Below are 19,485 nucleotides of genomic sequence, written 5' to 3' on the forward strand. Positions count from 1 at the left end.
CTTGTGTGTTCTATACTCCCGCAAGCGCGCGTGACGCTGCCGGTTTTATTATTTGCTTTTCCCTTATTTTTTTTTTGCGCGCGCCCGCGATGGTCCGATGGCCTGTATTTATTGCCGGCTGTGTAATTAGTTGAGCAGCCGCGCGATTAAGTGGTCGAGTTTTTCGGGGTCGAGAGGGTCGTTCTTCTTTCCTCAAGTTTTAGATGTGTCAAAAGTTTTTCTTCGCTCCCAAACTTCAACGCGGAAAGCTTCCTTCACTTTACGGTACTTAGAACTTTCTCTCTCCTTTCTTTTCGTTGCGAACTATACGTAACATTCTAATGCGTTTTGGATTTTGTTTTTAAATTAAATGTAGCTTTGATTATAGGTATACGTTGAATTACGAAAGCAATGTTTCAGGGATGACATTAAAAGAGATGTGTCTATAAAATGGAATTGATGATAATGAAAAAAGTATTTGCATTGCTATGGTGTACGAGTTTTTTCTTTTTTAGTTTTCTCGAATATATTCTGTTACGGACTATACACACCGTCGCAGAAGTCGGTTTGTCCCGGAAAAATTTGACGAAAAGTTTATGGAAGAATTTCAATTCTCATTTTTAGAACAATCAACTTTAGAACTTGGATGATCTAATTAATTCTTAAACGATTTCGGTAAAATTAACTCAAAAAGCTACGTCAAATGCTCGTTTTAAACGTTGAACCAAAACGAATGCTTATCAAAGCAGATAATTTCTTCTTCGACGATCATAATTATCATAACGAGCCATGGAAACTACTCGTGTGCACTCAGAATTAATTCATTATTTTTGGAACGAGTTAGAACTTTTAGAACTTTTAGTGGTTGTAAAAAGCATCATAAAACAAGTTTTTATGATATCTTTTACAATCGTGTACAGCATGTTAGTAGTAAAATAGTATTTCAGGTTGTTTTGAGGTAGTTAAGAATTTAGATGGTGACATTCGAAACTTTGAGTGTATGAGATTTAGCAAACATTTTTTATTGCCGAGTACGCTGTGTTAACTTTTCTGAAAAAAAGGGAAGGGTAATATTATGTAAAACTCATCATTTTAATAGTCTGTTACATTTTCAACAGGTTCATTTCATCTACCAAATCCTGTTTGCACGTGTTTCTTTCAGAGTCTACAGAAGAGTTTAGACAGTACTTGACCGTGAATGGAACGTTTCCTAACTTCTTTAGGTCCTCTTGAGTAAACAAAACTGTCTGACCTGACAGTGTTGTGCTGCCGAATCATTGACGAGCATTAGTCATGTTTCATTTGCGATTTGAATATACTAGCGACTTTAGACAAGCTTCGCGTGCAGTTATAGCGTGAGCGGCTGTTTAGAGAGTTTATGCAATGACGAAGGGGCTCGTAAATCAGTCCGAAACTGCTTTGTTTTTGTGTTACGAATGCACCCATTTTTAGCTGACAAATCAGACGACAAATAAAACTCCTTCAAGATGGAACGATCGGAACTTTTAGGTAGGCCCTACAGCTAGTTTTCGTGTGTCACAGACGCGATCACGTAACTGATACACAAACAGCAGCGTAATGCAATGGAATTGTTCGATTTTTGAACCCAGTTTAGCAAGCGTACAGTGGTTGGGCATATCTCTTAATCGAAAGAGAAAGAGGGGGAGCGTGAGAGCAGCTTCCGCTACGGAGAACAGATGGGAGAGGCTTGCAGCATGTTCACTCTGCGGGAGCATCGGTGTAACTGAACGAATTTTCGTTTATATAGGTCCATCTGCCCTGCATTCAAAATGCAGCTGAATTTGCATGAGCACTTCCGTATTCGGGTATGAGGACAAGCAGTTATGTATTAACAACATTTGGTCAAACATGATCCAACGGTATATTCGGTAAACCGTGGATAGGTGAATCTGATATTCTATGCGAATTAAAACTTTTAAGCATGCACATATACGTTAAATTTTCGTCCATAGTTTTGAATAAATGATTCTACTTGTATGACAACAGCATTAAAAAAGCGTCAAAAAAGCGTGTAACACTTCCGAGATCTCGTTTCTGCAGGTAATGTCGTCCGACACAAGTAAAATCCGCTGAGAAAACGAATAAACAAGGGCGCGATTCTCTCGTGTCCTGTTGTCACGTTGCACTCTTTCATTCGCTGATTTGAATCTTTCATTATTGCTGACTACGGAGCTGTCCGAGCGTGTGTATGCAGACAGTGCAATGTATCAAGGCAAGAAAAAAATTTCATCCTGCGAAACTGCCACCGAAACTTTCTACTCGGAGAAAAAAGACCCGCCCACGCTATAGCGGTATGCAAGCATGACGAGTCATGGTCGTATAGTCCAAGATGGCCACGAACAACAGTTTTGCATTTCGATCCAGATTTAGCGCTGTGTCACGCGTGCCAAAACTGACTTGTTCGGCCTACTGCCTGTTGTGTTCGCGTTCACTTATGAGGAAGGATGACTTCTAAAGTTATGAATCACTGTCGTTTTGAAATTGTTAAAAATAATATTTTGCACTCAAAATTATTCTAGATCCCTCTTTTATATCTAGCTGAAACATACAACAACGTACCACTGGAAAAAGAAAACACGTCTACGCACTCTCGAGCGCGATAAAAATAAAAGCGGCGTATCGGACGTCGATTATGACCGAATCGAAATACCTCCTGTGTAACACATTCTTCGATCCTCTCTTGGGCGTCGAAATGCCCGGTAGCGGCATTAATCCTAACGCGCGTTCGTTACACGCGACTTGATTCGCTGTGCTGCCCACGCAACGGCCTCTATCTCGTTCTCTCGCGCGGGCTCCGCTCGCAATTCGAGACATAGAGCCGCGCGTGATCGTTAGGCGGGAATTTCGAGCTGAGCCTCTCGTCTATGCGCGCGCCGCGGCCGCAGCCCCGCACACATTACGCCGACGTCGATCCCTCGCGCAGCAAAAGAAGTCGTCAGTGCCGCTCGGAATACATACGTATACGCCCCCACGTATGATATACATGTATACGCGTGGGTATAGCTCGTTTACCGGCATCTAACCGGTTAGCAAGTGGTTCGTTACACAGTAATAAATGGGCGGCACAGCGTTGACAAACTGTCGCGCGGACGCTCGTATAAAGCGGCCTGTAGGGCGGGCTAACTGCGCTGCGCACCCTCGAGCCCGTAAACGCTTATCTGCCTCTCGGTGCGATGCAGCGCGCGCAATATTTGTAAACGGGATCAGCAGGACTGGGAAGCCACTTATTCTTCGACGCGTCGTTGCTGCTGATGTTGATCCTTCGCAATGAAGCTTAATTTTATTGCATAGATTCGGGCTTATTCGACGAGGATTCGCCGCGATCTCGAGACGACGGGATTGGGATCGGGCGAAAAGGCTTGTTGGAGTTTTCTTAAAACAGAGTACACTATCGACACGCACTGCAGAAGGAAGTTTAATTTCCGTTATCACGGGTGCTTCAATTAATACAGCGCTGAAATTACAGCGGATCTAATAAAAGAGATGTTTTTAATTTCCTGCGGGATACACAACGAAGCGCTGCGCACGGGCCGATCAATCAATGTATAATGCAATATATACAATCGACATATATTTACGTTGTTAATTAAAAAAAAATCCTTCGATATTATACCTGAAACGCGGTCATTTTATGATAAGGTCGAATCATAATACGTACTTCGGGCTTGAAATTCGGTAATTCTCCAACGCCCGAAAACACAACTCCACGTGGCGATTGCATCGCGCGATTTCGGGCGACGGAAGTCACAAGGAAAACTCGCGCGTTCTCCCTTTGCGGCTCATCTCGTAAGTCATATATAAGGTTTAATTAATGGATCGCGCCCCACGCCGTGTCCTATAGCGTGCTTTTACGAGTCAGCGGGCGCGAGGTGGCCGAAATGTACACACGTACTCAGGGAGTAATGAGCGGGGCTAAAATTTTATGCCCCGAGGTCCTCGCGTGAAATGAAAAGGTACGAGCTTCTCACTCTCTGTGTAGCTTATATACGTTCGCGAGAGCGAGCAGGAACACACACACAGCACGAGAAACGAGGGCGAAAGCATTTGGCTGACCGTAAAGGGCGAGACGCTTGCGGTGAGGATGAGACAAGAGAGCATAACAAGGGTGGGGGAAGAGAGAGAGAGAGAGAGAGAGAGAGAGAGAGAGAGAGAGAGAGAGAAGTTTAGACACATCTGTCACACGACGTTTATACAACACACACACACATATACAACTTTCGTCATTAGCAGAATTACAGTCTCGGCTGCACGGTTAATTTGTTTTCGCCTGAAAGTAGCCTTAAATTTCGGGCAGTAGCGGCGACGATGGCGGTAGCAGCGCATCACCGGCCTTGATATACATGCATGCACGCTCGGATGCGTTATTCTGTTTTGTAATTCCCAAAGCATTCGCTCGGCCACGTTCGCGGCTTCGCTAATTCGTTTTGAATTTCATCATGATTTTCCCCGAGTTCGCTGAGGTAGAGAGAGAGAGAGAGAGAGAGAGAGAGAGAGAGAGAGAGAGAGAGAGAGAGAGAGAGAGAGCTGCTATGGCTATACACCGTGTGTGTAATAGATCTCATTTTCCGCGTTCGCGCGGGAATTATTGTGAATATTTCAAAGTTACTCACTGCGAGTTACTTTGTAATTAGCTGCGCCAGCGTTTTAAAATGTTACTTTGAGCCCGCTACCTCGTATCACGTGAATGGTAAAATTAAACATACACGAAAAACGTTCGGCTACAACTGCAGTTTAAAAAAGTGTACGCGGGCACGGTTTATACCGAAGCGTTATTGGCGAGGTTGACTTTTAACTCCTCTTCTCGATGTTGCAGAGTGCAGTTAGTGGACGCGGTTTTCTTTTAAATCTAGCCGGCGATATATTGATGCGTCGGAGGTCGCGATCGCGCATTGCTATATATACCGCAGCGTTCGGCGCAATTCTGTGAAAAGCGGACGATTGATTCGAGTTTTTTATGCGCGTTGCTAAACTGACGAAGCTTTCCGCGAAAACAGCAGCCGTGTATTTGCATGTTTCACTATTGTTCTCTTCTCTGATGTGTATATTGCTGTCGTCAACCGTAAACTCTATGGAATATATACTTAGGTCATTTTGTATTTGCGGATTTAACTTGATATTTCATAAACTGATAAGTATATTCAAGTGAACACGTAGCCTTCTATAAAAACTTATAAACTACCTTGCTATAATTCCGAAATTCATCCCTCGCCTCATTATCCACATTCGCGCCAAGTGTTCACTTTCACATCGATCGCCTCGCGCTTCTATGCGCCGCGCGTCGTCTTGCCGTGCATATTCACCGGTATAATCCCTATACAGGCTCTATCTCGCGTGCTGTCTCTTTCCGTTCGCGCGCGCTGATCGGCAATTCTATGTACAGCATGCGCGAGGAGGACCAGCAGCGGCAGCCGGCATTTTACGCCAGCCAGGCAATTCAGCACACTTCGGCTTGGAATCGTCTAATGGCTCGTGCAGCATTGGTGCATCGCCTAGGCCGCAGAGCCCGATGATCGCGAGCTATATATTGCACTGGAGCGTATTGCCAACGGTATATGGATGCTCTATCCCGCCCCCCTGTCACTTTCTCTCTCTCTCTCTCTCTCTCTCTCTCTCTCTCTCTCTCTCTCTCTCTGCGCACTCTTGATTCCCTCGCAGCTTAGTCTCGCTTGGATTCATCGATACTCGCCGCTCGAGGAAACGTATAATCGTATCGATTTGGAGAGAAGGTAATGATACTCGTGTGCATGCATTATTGAAGCTTTTGTCCCGTTGTGTTTGCCGACGTTTTTCCGCGCGCACGAGCGACCGAGTGCGCGTGAGTCGAGGGGATCGCGATCGATGACTCTAAACGGTAATCGCGAGTGAATTTTTTACGTGGAACTGCGGAGAGTGTTGCTGAGATAGTTTGTGCAGATTAATTCTCTCGGTTTGATAATGAATAGCGTTCGAATAATTGTCGCCTGTATGAGTAAAAAAAAACATTTGATCTCGGTTGCTTTTTCGCGGTATTAGACGATTCCCAGGGCTATAAACGACGCAATTCGCTGCTGTTCGCGCGCGTGCAAGAGCTCTTATTCAGTAGCGCTCGGCTGATGATAGATACAGCTATTGTAGGGGAGCGCAAGCTTCTACAAGACGGATATACATCGGAGCTAGAGCGAGACTAGCCTGCTGAATGTATAAGGCGAGAGAGAGAGAGAGAGAGAGAGAGAGAGAGAGAGAGAGAGAGAGAGAGAGCTCTATGGGAGGAGGGAGTCGATGAGAGGCTAGGCAGATGGAGTGAGAGAGGGAGGAGGAGGGGGGGGGGAGAAGCTTATCCCCGCCGAGAGGCCGGCAGAACAATGCTCCCGCAAACATAACTTGCATAGCATTGTGCAATTACAGCCTATGATCTCCTGCCGACTGGACTTTAGTGAGAGAGAGCGAGCAGAGACACGTTCTGTACTGATATCATCTTTCCTCATGCTGAGCATCTAATGGATCTTTTATACTCGGTATATAGCAGCGCCGTTCGTGACGATAGCTCTCAAAAAGCGAAGCGATCGGTTGTTTTGTTCGTGATTAAACGCGGTCGTGCCTTCGGATCCGAATTTTCGTTGCGCGATTTTGATGAAATGTACTGAGATGATGGAAAAATTATTACAGTAACTATTAAAAGTTCACGCTCTTCATTCTAATAAGCTTCTCATTTGACTACGTCTTCGTGTTCAACGGTGCACAAGCAACGAGAATGATCGCCATTACTTTTATCGCTCGCTCAATTTTTCCGAGTTCTCTCTTTCTCTCTCGTCGACCTAATATATAGCCGGCAGGCTATTTTCTGCATCTTTTTTTCACCTTCTTTTTGCGGACTTTATTCACGGAGATAAAAATCGAGATCCTCAAACACGATTGAGCCGCTAAATGCGAGTGCGAAGCAGAATTTCTTTTACTGCTTGGACTACTCCCAAGTCGTGTAACGTATACCGCGCGCGAGTGCATGAAGCGAGCTGGGTCGGTTGGAAGAGAGACGAGAGCTTGAAATATACCATTGCCTCGTTGAATTGAAGTGTAGCGTCAAGGTTGGCCATATTATCAATCATAGTTTCAGAAAAGACTGCAGTTAGTTGATTATGTAAATGATCAGACATTTCACACGTGCAATGCCAATAATGTGTAACAAATGTTCAATTGGTCATTATCGCGTAATCATTTAGAGCCTCCCTTCTGTTGGACATAGAGCAGCAGTTCCAAAGCAGTAATTGGACGATGACGGCGATTAATCACGCCCAAGGAATCCTTTCGAAAAGAGGGCCTGATCAATGACCGAAGCACATCTCTAATTACTCTCATTTAGATTCAAGCATCATTTTCCCAAGTTTTATTAACAAGCTACATTTAAGTATATATAATTATGCAATTTGTTAAAGTGACAAATAGTACTTCCATTCTAACTTTTTTTGATCGAATGCCAATTGCATTATGAAAACGTACATTAAATGATTTATACATTTGAAGCAAGGCTTCGCATGAGGTTCTTAAAATCCCTGTGTCATTAGGCGCGTGCAGATGACAACTAAGCGCGTTAAACAAATGGCCGCAAGAAACCATTGGCAATTAGTCAGGCTCGCTTATCGGATGTTCTCGGCCGGGCTGAGAAGACGAAGGATGAGAAGAAAGAGAATGGCCAACGAATTAATCGCGTCGCGTCTTCGAGTGGCCGTTACGTGGTGTAATTACTTTCGAGGAAATTAAACGCCCCGTTCCAGTCGGCGCGTGTATACGCATCAACTCTACGATTGGAGTCGAATTAAACTTACTCGATTCACCTCTTGTGCACGTGGTAATCTGTTTCTTCAGAGGTGGTAACAGTATACTTACTATTCAAGCGCAGTAGCCAATTCGAAAGATTATTAGAATTTTCGACACTAACACAGGCACACGCTGCTCGGATATCATTTGATAGTGTTTGAGTCATCAAAAATTGAAAAATATTTTTATTTCAAAATTACTATTTGATTGACAATACGTATTGGTACTGCACCAATCAATATATTTTTCGAAGAATATATAATCGCACAAAACAAATTCAAATACTATCGCATAACGCGCTGCATTTATGAGTTGAATGGATTAAACTAAAGTAACTTTCCTTTTACATTTCGCATCGTTAGAAATACTAGTGGTTCGAAAATTGGATTTAACTAAAGCTAAGCTATTTAATCTGTTCCATCAATCTACTCTAGTCTTTCAACTAAATTAATGGAATATCTCGATTGAAGCGATTTGTTAGAGTTTCAGCAGATTTCATCCACAGAGACTATCTAGAAATTATTCGGAAATCCTTAAATGCCTATAGAACGTCTTGAATATTGCTATCTTTTACCTATTTGACGCGGCATCTTAGCTATGTGCATTTTAATTCGGTTTTGAACAGTAAAAACTTTTGTATACAGATTATGCAATAGTAGTTTTAGTAAACTTATTACGATTAAACATTTGAGTTATAAAGTCAGTCAAATTGAGGGGATTACTTCTCACATGAACGGAACTTTGTTATAGACGTATGTTGCGGCGAAATAGTCGACTAAGCCAGTTTCATTGTTGCTGAGTGTAACGAGCTATGTGAATTGTAATTTCATAATTCACGCATCATACGGCGTGGGAAATATAACCACTAGAGATATTTATTAATAGTTAGGCTTATACACAGAGTTTGTAACATTGAGTTTTGAAATTAATCACTAAGTACTTACAATATAATGTATCGTTCTGTTTTCAAAATATATTCATTCTCTTCTTTGCCAAACTTGAAATATTATATGTATATATAGCTTGTAACCGCATGCTTGCAAATGACGTTAGTTTTTCTAATGAGGGAATGTGGAAGACAAGACTCCAATTCTGACGCGATATCAGATATTTCGCACGAATGCGTCATTCTAGATTCGATCATCCAACTGCATACAGCGAATTATATAGTTAACCGCACACCGGAAATGACAGTCCAATGTGCGTGTTACGAATGTCGCGTACAAAACATGCTTCAGGAACAACTGGAAATATCTAATTCACCGAGGATTAGCGTGACAAGCCGTGTGAAAATTATTCTGCGCCATCTCGAAAGTTTAAATAGAAAATTAAATTATTGTAATACACTTCTTCGATATCATCGATTCCGAAAACGCATGAAAATTTAATCTTGTACATACACTAGCTTATAAGAAAAACCTGTGACGTGAATGAACTTCAAATCGAGCCTGTATAGCTCTATTTCTTGTGTGAATTTTTCACGAAAGCTTTTACGTTTTTGCCCTACAATACGTTTTAAGCTTAATATGCAATATTTTTCGCCGACTTTACTGCACTTAATCGGCTGATCTTTATGCGTTGGACAGCAATGCATCGAAATGTAAGTAGGAGAATTGACGATTTTAGAAAACCGCGAGGCTTTCGTCCGTCGGTGACTGGGGAAGAATAATAGTCGAGCGAAATGGAAACCGCAGCTCTAGAATTTATAACCCAAGATAAAGGGATGTGAGAAAAATGGAAATGCTATTCCGTGGTGCGATCGCCTACTGCTTCGATATATAACTTTAAAAGTGTCAAAAATGTTCAATGCGAAGTTATTGTTATATAATTAAGTATAAAGCATATAATTATAGAGTCCAATTTTAATAATTATTGTCTACACTTTCGAGCTGCATATTTAGTTTGCGCTGCTGTATACTATACACTTACTGTGCTTTACGTACAAAACTTCAAGTAGCGTTTCTCTATGCGCGTGAGCCATATATGATTTGAATTATGATAAAGTAAGACTGAGTACTCGTTATTTTAATTCTACCATTTCGACCTCATATGTTGTATAGTGACGATTCGTTGACCTTGACTATCAATTCAAATTTTTTTGACTACGATTTCTATGTCAGACATAATGTTATCGAATGATGAACGAATAGATTATAACTTGTGTACACACTAATCATCAGATTGCATTTAGCAGAGTCGTGCTTTCAAGTGTTGCGATATTGCGCTTATCATTCCTCAGATTGTTTGAACAATGCTTATAAAAAAAAGTAGGCAAATATTTGCATTAGCGGGATATATCGGTCTACCAAGTGTGTATAATATGTACTAAGGCAAACACGTGAGGGTTTTTTAATACTTTATGATTTAATCGAATAATCGCGACGACATACATAAGCTATAATCATTAGCTCTCTCTCTCTCTCTCTCTCTCTCTCTCTCTCTCTCTCTCTCTCTCTCTCTCTCTATATATATATATATATATATATATATATATATATATATATATATATATATATATATATATATATATATATTGTAAGTAAAAAACTAGTAAGAAAGTAAGAAAAAACTTTTGTTCTGCGTTTGCGTGTCACAGAGATAAAGTGAATCCCCGTTCTCAAAAGTTTTTTCCTTCATAATTCTTTGGAGCAAACGAAAGTTATGTGAATCCCCTGATCGCATGTTTATACGCATGAATAATGCCATGAAAGCAGCAGTATAAAAGTGTCTTAAACAAAACCGTAGAATCATTATTAAAGATCTACCGATCAACGAACAGGTAAGCAACACATTTATTTAGTTCTCTAATTTTGTCTAGTAAGATATCCAGTTTCTGCTTTGAATAACGATTAGTTCTTTTAAATCGCTATTCAGTAATTTTTTTCATAAATTAATTTTTTTCCATGGAGTAAAATTTTATGGACATTACATTTTTTTAGCATAGCACAAACATGAAGTTCCTAGCCAGTTTGTTACTGCTCATTGTTGCCGTCATGGTAGCTGTTGATGCCTACGTACCAAAGATTCCGAAACCACAACCAAACAAACCGAACTTTCCGTCGTTCCCAGGCCACGGTCCTTTCAACCCCCATGCTAGTGTAAGTAACACTATCGTTATATTTAGTTTACTATTAAAAAAGAGCAAGCACTCGCTCCAAGTGTAAGAAATATGTCATTAATGTGACAAAATTGATATTTTCATCAGCGTTTCCCACGATCTCCCAAAGACAATGGAAAAATTGTTTTCGATGCAAAGAAAGAAGGTGGAAAGACTCAGTGGAACGTAGAAACTCAGCAGAAAGTTTGGGGCAACAAACACGGCAGCATTCACGTCAGTGCTGGAGCTGGCAAACAACCAGGTGGCAAACCTCAAGGACAAGTTGGAATCGGCGGATCCTTTAGCTGGGGAAAATAAGTTATTTATATGAATATTTTTAATTTTATACAGTGATAATAAAGTTTTATTTAGTTTCTTTAAACGCAACCTACTTTATTTTCGCCGCGATGTATTACTTAATTTTGTACTGGCTTTGTTCATATCATCAGACTGTGCACTTTCTGCCTTTCTGACTAGCGAAGAGAGGTGGCGTTGTTTCAGTACTTTTCTATTTTTCGCACAATGATCTTCGCGCAGAATGCATGTATAATGTATCCCACTCATTTCAAAACTGCCCTATTGCGCTTGCTGCTTAGGCCGCTCATGCTATAACTGATGTCCGAGTCAGATTTTCACAATGTCCACTTGGTTTATTGTTTGTACTTCAAAGGTTAAGGAATAAGCGCATGCGATGAGCTGTAGCTCATAGATTATGCAAAGGTATTGCCTTATTATTTCCATTTGCAATAATCTGAACGCATAATAATGAAACGAAAAACTTGTCAACATGAATATGGATAATCAATACACGTAATCGGTGCAACTATGAATCAGTTCATTCCTCTCAACGCTGTGCTTATTGTTCTATTTCAGAAACTCAATAGACTCGAAATAAACCTTGAGAGAAAAAGAAACCCACAGACGCACCGAATAAAGTTCAAACAACACTGTGGTGAGAACGGCCTCACTCCTCGTCCCCACACCATCAACGTTTGTAAGCAGCGAAAATAGATGGTTAAGGAATTCCATTCTCCGGCAGACCATTCCTGATGGAATGTCCCTTGCCCTGCACACACAAACGTCTCCACGACGGCACACTCACACTTCGCTCCGTCGCGCGCCTGAACGGCAGACCAGTCGTTTCGGAAGGACAACGACGATACATTAACGAGCCCGGAGATTGCCTAGGACCGCTCTCATTGTTCGAAAGTACGACGCAAACTTCTGAAGAGGAAAGTTCCCGTGTCTCTCCCCACCCCCCTCCCCCTCTCTAGCTAGTCTGTGATGGTTCTTGAGCGTCGGTACGGCTGGTCCAGTGACGATCCTACGTACAAGGGAGCGAGATCTGGCCGAATGATAAAAAAAGGACGCCAAAGTGTCGGAGGAAGAAAAACAAAACTAAAAACACAGGAAAAAGCGGTGGACAAAATAAATAACCAAGTCGGAAGAAGAAAGTTAGCGCGCGAATAACTGGACTCTCTTACTGCTAACTCTTGGTGTCGCGAGCGCGCGAGTTATTTGAAAGGTCAGAAGCCAGAGACCCTTATATGGATGGCGAGACTTAAAGTATATACGCACGTTATATTACGCGCGCGCCGGGTCTACTGTGAGATCTGGAAAGTTTTTCCAGAGTAAAGTGAGTCGGGGAAAGAATTCCAGTTCGCCGACAATTTTGTTAGTTTATTAGGTGTATCAGTAATTTTAACCAAGATCTAATTTTCTCAAAACTTATTTTCTATACTTAAATTTGCAATATTATCATTGAATAGGAACTCACGCATTGTTTATGCTTTTGAGAAAAGCTTGAGATCCAGCTGGAAGCGCGGCAGTAGAACTTTAATATTTCAAAGCAGTTCTTTGCTCTGCGTGCACGTGTGCCTGGGCGTTTTCCGATATCATTGTGTGTATATATTTCTCAAAGTTAGCTGGCTGCACTTGGTCGGGAAAGCCGGCGCGGGAGGCTGCTTCTTGAAAAACTTTCACTTGTCAACGTGCGAGTGCCAATTTTTCTTTTCTCTTCGGGCGTTTGTTTTTCTCTCCATCTTCGCTTCGTTTTTCCTGCATTTTTCATCGCTTACCTCGTATACGCGAATTTACGATCAGGCGCGTTTTCTTTATTTCAAGCTTCCGTTTCTTGCACCAGCCTCCACACTTCTTTTATACACTTTATCTCTCTTTCTTCCCACTCTACGCCAGCCGAATTGTTTTTGTCAATGCTTTCGGGTCGGGCCATTTTTAGAAGAAATTCCAAAGAAACTTTTCGCCCCAAAACTTTTACCTTTTGGATTCTGACTTTTCTTCTGCTTTCGCTAACTGTTTTTCTCTCGCTATCAAGGGGATTGTGTGAGTACGCGCTGGAAAGCATAGCCGCACCTAAGTAATTTCAAAGCATATCCTTTGTTTTCCACATTCTTGTTGATTTACGGCGCAATAAATCTAGCTCTTCACAACAAATTAAACGTTTTAGATCAGGATGCATCAATCTGGTCTGATAAAAATTTCAAACAAACGGCCAGTGGTGAAATCTGGCTCGTCGGAACACGTGAAGACGAAGCTGCGAAAAGCCCGCGCTACACACGCGAATGAATAATGACAACAGTTTGAACGACATCTCGCTGAGTCTGCGGCCTTGGCAGAGCCAAGTCGGGAAATCGTCTTATCTCTCATTCGCATTCGAGAGGCGCGTCTGGGAAATATGTGCCGCGAGAGCGCGGAAAAGCTCCATCCATTCTCTGCACTCTCTCGCTCTGCTGTACTCGCAGTCTATCGCGCACATCGTTGCTTTCTCTAAGTAGGCATCGGAAGACAGAGAGATGCATGCACGCACATTATGTACACATGCACATCCATCAGTCAGACATCAGCTCGACGAAGGGGAAGCGGGGGGCGTAACGCGTCCTGTTGGATGACAAGTATACGAAGGATCGTCTCTGCGCGCCAGCTCTTACATAAGTAGTAAGAGTACGAGTACGGCAAGATCTGGTGTGCTCTGATGGCAATTTGCATCCATAAACTTTCCGGCGCTCGGCACGGAGAGAGGGGGAGAGAGGATATGCGCACACCTAAGACGATTAGAAATCTGTCCGGGCACGCGCGCAACCCCTTCCGGCACACATACGTCTAAGTAATTAGCGTCCGTAAAGCAAGCACGTAAGTGAGTAAGCTCATATAAGCGCAGCCGAGCTGATGCGCGGAGCCCGAGTGAATAAGTAATCGAGCCGTGCCGGTAAACAGCTGCGTCGTTCCTTGCCGGCCGCACACGCGTTGTTGTATTGTTGGCTCTGGCGACGAGAGAGAGAGAGAGAGAGAGAGAGAGAGAGAGAGAGAGAGAGAGAGAGAGAGAGAGAGAGAGATAGAGAGAGAGAGAGAGAGTGAGAGAGAGAGAGAGAGCGAGAGAGCAACAGCTGGCCTCGTTTTTCAATTTGCGCGAGAGTATAAGGTGCTGCCACCGCCGCCGCCGCTGCGCTGCGTTGCTCGTTCAGTCCGCGGAGCATCGAGTTTATTGTTATGCGGCAACTATAATCGAGACGCGATGTGCCACGGAATTTCGGCGTTTAATTTTTAATATTTCAGCGTCTATACCGTACGCAACAGAGTGCGTTACGGGAAAAAGGTGGAGGAAAGCTTGTTATTTGAAAATTATGTTAATACTGTAATGAGATGCGCGATCACACTTTGAATAGCGACTTTTTGTTGCTCGCGCGTCTTAAGTTTCAATTTAAGGATTTGAAGTTTCTAGGACGTTGAACGTGATAAAAGATGGGAACAAAATTTTGTTTTTGGCTAAGGGTAGGTTTAGTTGTAGACAAAATCACACTTCAAAGTAGATAATACAAGGGAAGGTAAAATAATTAACACCTATTTGGGAAATTGAAAAGACTCAAAATTTTGGTGAAGTCGGTACAACTTATTCAATGAACACAATGCACGAATCTTCTTAAATGCTCAAATTGCAATAAAGGTATAATCCACTTAAATGCTCTCTCGGGCAATCATCTTGTTATAACTTTATAATAATACCTTGTGTTTAAGAATCATTACGAAAACTTGCTAAACACTGTCAATTAATTAAGTAAAACGTAACACTTATTTCGTTAAACTGTAATATACTTCAGCGTTTTCCCGCGCGCGCGCGCGCGGGGTATAAGATAATTCTTACGGAAGTAATTTGTACTTCGTATTGAAAGTTCCCCAAGTGTTGGTCTTTCTATCCTCTTATTTCTTAAATATACCCCTTTATTTGAATTTAATTCCTCAAGGAGTTGAAAGTTCCTTTCAACTTTCCATTTAATGATAAATGCGTCTTTCAGTTTGACTTCTGCGAGAGCGCGCGACACACTGTGGCTTATATACTCGTTGCCAGCAGGTTTGGCACACAAAACGTCTGCCTGTTTACTTCCATGCTTGCTACTCTATGGCTTATAAACTTGTAACATTCACACTTGGCACGCAGTCTGGCTACATGTACATGCACTAACTTATTGTATCCCTGGCGCTGCCTCGAGGCGAGAAAGAACTCGTTGGCTGCTGTGCTGGTGTTTAAAGAGCGAGAGAAAGAGAGTAACTTTCTTTGAAAGCGACGAGAGCACTGCCGTCGAATGGTCTATGCGAATCGACGATTAAACTATTGTTTAATGAATGTAGTACAATACGATAGTTCTATTTTCTGAAATAAGGTAACGTGAACAATTTATTCGATTCGTTGCAGCATAGCTTCAAAAAAAGGACCAAAAACTCCACTGCATAGCAGAATATAGCGAGATTAGCGTATTTTATCATGCATTGTTTGGCTTTTATTTTCCGAGCTTGTTTAAAGAAGACAAAAAAAAAATGTTTTTCATCATACAGGGGGTAGATTCGCTGAGCGGATCTGCATGACAGTGGGTCTTAACGCGATCGCTTGGGGCGACCGCAGCGCAATAAAGGCTAGCTAAAGTTGAAATACTCGACCTAATATGCAAATCAGCCGATACAATAACATTCGCGTCAGCTGGCAGGGCAGTGCGATGTCAAACGTACGTACGTGACACGCAAGCTATGGGGGCAATGTTTTCCTCTCCTCATGATCTAGAGCACTGCAACCAAATCCAAAGCAGACTAATTCTAATAACATTAAAGATCCGAACAGTTACAAGGAAATTTCGAATGGCGAACCCCTGATGGAGTTGCAGTTATAACATTAGCGACCTAAGTATAGCAGACCCAGCGAGGCAATTTTGGCAGACTCTTATTTATGCATTCCGAGGCCAGATTGGGATGTGGGAAATAGAAAGGTGTTCGTGCGCCACCTATCGGCGCTGGCCAGAGACTATAGAAAAGCTTGAATGGTTGATGGGTAAGGGCGAGCCGACTGAATAGCGGGCGTTTTCAAAATCGTCTTGACACAAGGTATTTTTTAACCAGTCAGGTTTCAATAAGGCGGAAATATATAAAAAAAATGTATAACAACTTGCCCAAGATTTTAAAAATAAAATTCTGTAAAGTCTGCGAGCGGTTGTTGCAAAGTTAAGCTAAATAATATAAGCCGCCCTGTTCTCGACATTCATTATTCGCCATTCTCTCCTCTCGTCTTGCGCCGGAGGTAATAGCCAGGCCACTCAGCATAACCCACTCTAATGAAGCGTGCTAATTTCGCGACGAGTTTCCCAGACAATTCGCGCTGCTGCACGGGCACACAGTGGTCTGGATAATCTCTCCTTGCGCGCGAAGAGGCTTTGAGAGCGGCACAGTGGCGACCGCTGCGGTAGCGCGCCGCAGCAGCAGCCGCCAGCCACTTTGAGAAAATGAAAAGGGGACTGTATAAGAATCGCACGTTGCGCTTGCGATTCTTGCTTTTTACCTCTTTATTCTCTCCTCCGCGCTTACGCAAAGCCGCTGCTCTAATTTTTGATTTATCCTCCGTCGCCGCACTCGCGCATACACACTGCTTGAATCGCCGCAAAGTATAGTAGGTAAATCTCACGGTTTTGTAATCACGAGAATTGATATTCATCCCGCGGATTAGATATGGAAGCCGTACATATAGAAATCGACGAAACTCCCCTTCGTCCAAGCGCTCGCTTCGATTTTTCCTTCTCCCTTGCTGACCTCTGTTTGAGGAGCCACACGGCAACACGGCAGACATTTCAATCTCCAAGATTTCCGAGAAATTTTCGCCACCCACCCTTTTGATTTCACCCTCGATCTGTCGCCCTCTTCCTTTGCTCGCGCACACACACGCACAGCTCTCCCTCTCTCGCACTTGGTCCGCGTCGTCGTCACTTCCTCTGGTCGTTCTCTTTACCTTTCGCTTTGTCTCTTTGCTATCCCTTTAAGCCCTTTTTTCCATACGTCTCTCTTGTTTTTCCTTTCTCGCTCCCCACTGCGCGCGCGCGAGCATTTTTTTCCGTCGGCTGCTGCGCGACTCTTTGCCAGCAGCAGTGTGCCACCGCTGGATTCTTTCTTTCCGAGAGAGAGAGAGAGAGAGAGAGAGAGAGAGAGAGAGAGAGAGAGAGAGAGAGAGAGCGCGCGTTCGAACGAAAGCACCTGGAAGTAATGCGAGCAAAGAGAAAGACAGAAATTGCGTGCGCGCAGCCGCGCGACTGTTGCGACTGAAAGCACTTTGCTAAAGGCTCCTACCGGTGCGCGCACGACGCGCAGAGAGAAAGTGGGGGAGGGGGGGGGGGGGCTTTTTCATCGGCTTACTCGACGTGTAAATCGTCGCGTACTCGTCATCGCTTTTTATGGCTTCAGCAGGGTATTTTTTATCTGTTAAAATGTTAACCTTTCCTAGCCTTTTTCGCTCTGAGACCTGCTTTTTCCCCTCGTCGCCTTCATCTTTTCCACTCTCTCTTCAAGCGGGCGGAACGATTTTATTATTTTTTTTGTTGCTTTGACTCACCGCGGGATACGAGCTGTAAGTAGATCTGAAAGATATCGGTATTTATTCTTCGACACTTTGAGCAGTTAACTTTTCAAGTACTTTTAAGTAACATCGCTGAGCGTATTTTTTGTGTTACTTTGGCCAAACGTTTGCACGATCCGATTACAGAAAAAGAGCACTTAGTATAATTTACGCTTCGATAATTAAGTACTCACTTGTTGACTGCACCAGTGGTTGTTGATATGTATATAGTTAGATGAAATATTTACCTGCAACAGAAATTAAAGCAGTAACTTAATAAACCGATAATTATTACAATAATTGATTGGCAAAATACACATGTGATACACATTTCAACCATATTATTTCACAGTAGCTAATGTTTAGTGTCAAAAATTAGCGCAGCATTCAAAACAGTATAGATTTCACGTTTTAACCGCTACGATAGCGATTGGCTTCCTAATGAGTTGATACACAAGGTTTAAAAGCTTAAATCAAAAAGTGATTGATTAAAAACTCTAATGCCCTGACAATCTCTATTGTTTAATGACGTCAAAGGAATATATCAAGCTTCTGAAAACTATTAAAAGAAGGACTAATTCTGTGTTAAGAATGTGAATTTTTAAAGATATGCTCGAAGTTCAATATATGTTCCATATTGATTTGATAGACTTTAAATAGACACGTCGCTTTAAAAACTTCCCGCCCATGGAATATTCACCCAAAAGATGTCATGAATAATTCCAAACAAAATTTATAACGCACACTCGTTACGTAATTCGATTTTCCTGCTTTTCGAAAACGCGCGTATCGTAATCTCTTTCGTTAATATAACGCCACAACATAATAAAAGTAGGTCGTTTCCGAGACAGCAAAACATACGCCAATAACAATGATTCTCCAGGGCAAAATATAGCAATCAGCGAATAATACCGCGCGAACCCTCAAAGTGGACGCGTACACCTTGTCGTTCATCCCTGTGCACTTTGCATTAATCGAAATGGAAACTCGCACGTGCCTTGGCAAACCCGATCGTGACCGGAATTCGCGACGACGCTTTCCGTGAACAGCGCCGAGAGATTTGTGCAAAAAATTCCGAGACGAAAATAGCGCGCGGAAATTTTTGCACAAATCCGCTCGGAAATTTCAAATGAGTATAGTAGCGACGATCGCGTCTTCCTACATATCGATGGGGCGATCGTCGTCGTATCGGCGGAAATAAATTTACAAATTGCAGAGCGTACCCGATCGTTTACGAAAATTAGTGCTTCGTTTTGGTCCGTTGGGTTGATACACGCACACAACACAGCTCGTCAGTGTAATACCCTTTCGACGCAAACAGCTGTAGTTATCCCCTCGACCTCTAGTATGCAGCACACTCGGTTGCACTGACAAGCAAAATTTCCAAGCCTCAAACAGCGCGGAATAGCTCGAAAAGTAGCGTTAACCCTCGTTTCGTAACGCAAGCATAAGAACTCTTGACCAGCTCGTACCGGCGGCGGTGGCGGCAACAGAGAAACAAGCAACAAGTGCATACACTCGGGGTACGCGTGACTTTCATCCCGCGCGCTATATTCACGGCTTTTTTCTCGCGTCATTCGTTGCAGCCTCCGTAGATACAGCGAAATGTCGACGTATAGACGTCGAGCCCTTATTACCGAGCCTGACACGAGCCCGGGACACTAGCGCAGCTATTTTTTCTCGTTATGAGCGCTGGGGAAATGCCCCAGGGACT

General features: G+C 42.8%; 2 protein-coding genes across 3 annotated transcripts in view; one reads left to right on the plus strand and one right to left on the minus strand.

Moving 5' to 3' along the window:
* LOC100118577 (dopamine D2-like receptor) overlaps positions 1-19,485 on the minus strand; it is a 169,325-nt gene that overhangs the window by 84,630 nt on the left and 65,210 nt on the right. The gene's annotated exons all lie outside the window — the stretch shown is intronic.
* On the plus strand, positions 10,445-11,345 carry LOC100678093. The gene is made up of 3 exons (XM_003425778.3): positions 10,445-10,570; positions 10,731-10,889; positions 10,997-11,345. The coding sequence occupies exons 2-3, from the start codon at positions 10,743-10,745 to the stop codon at positions 11,204-11,206; spliced, it is 357 nt and encodes a 118-aa protein (XP_003425826.1). The 5' UTR covers positions 10,445-10,570; positions 10,731-10,742; the 3' UTR covers positions 11,207-11,345.

The sequence above is a fragment of the Nasonia vitripennis genome, chromosome 1 (genome assembly GCF_009193385.2).
Source record: "Nasonia vitripennis strain AsymCx chromosome 1, Nvit_psr_1.1, whole genome shotgun sequence".
Classification (NCBI taxonomy): domain Eukaryota; kingdom Metazoa; phylum Arthropoda; class Insecta; order Hymenoptera; family Pteromalidae; genus Nasonia; species Nasonia vitripennis.

What these genes read in the sequence shown, in the direction of transcription:
- LOC100678093 (XM_003425778.3), top strand. Translation starts at nt 10,743, where the DNA reads ATGAAGTTCCTAGCCAGTTTGTTACTGCTCATTGTTGCCGTCATGGTA. An exon ending in CTTTCAACCCCCATGCTAGT is followed by an intron (nt 10,890 to 10,996) that starts GTAAGTAACACT and finishes TATTTTCATCAG; the next exon opens with CGTTTCCCACGATCTCCCAA.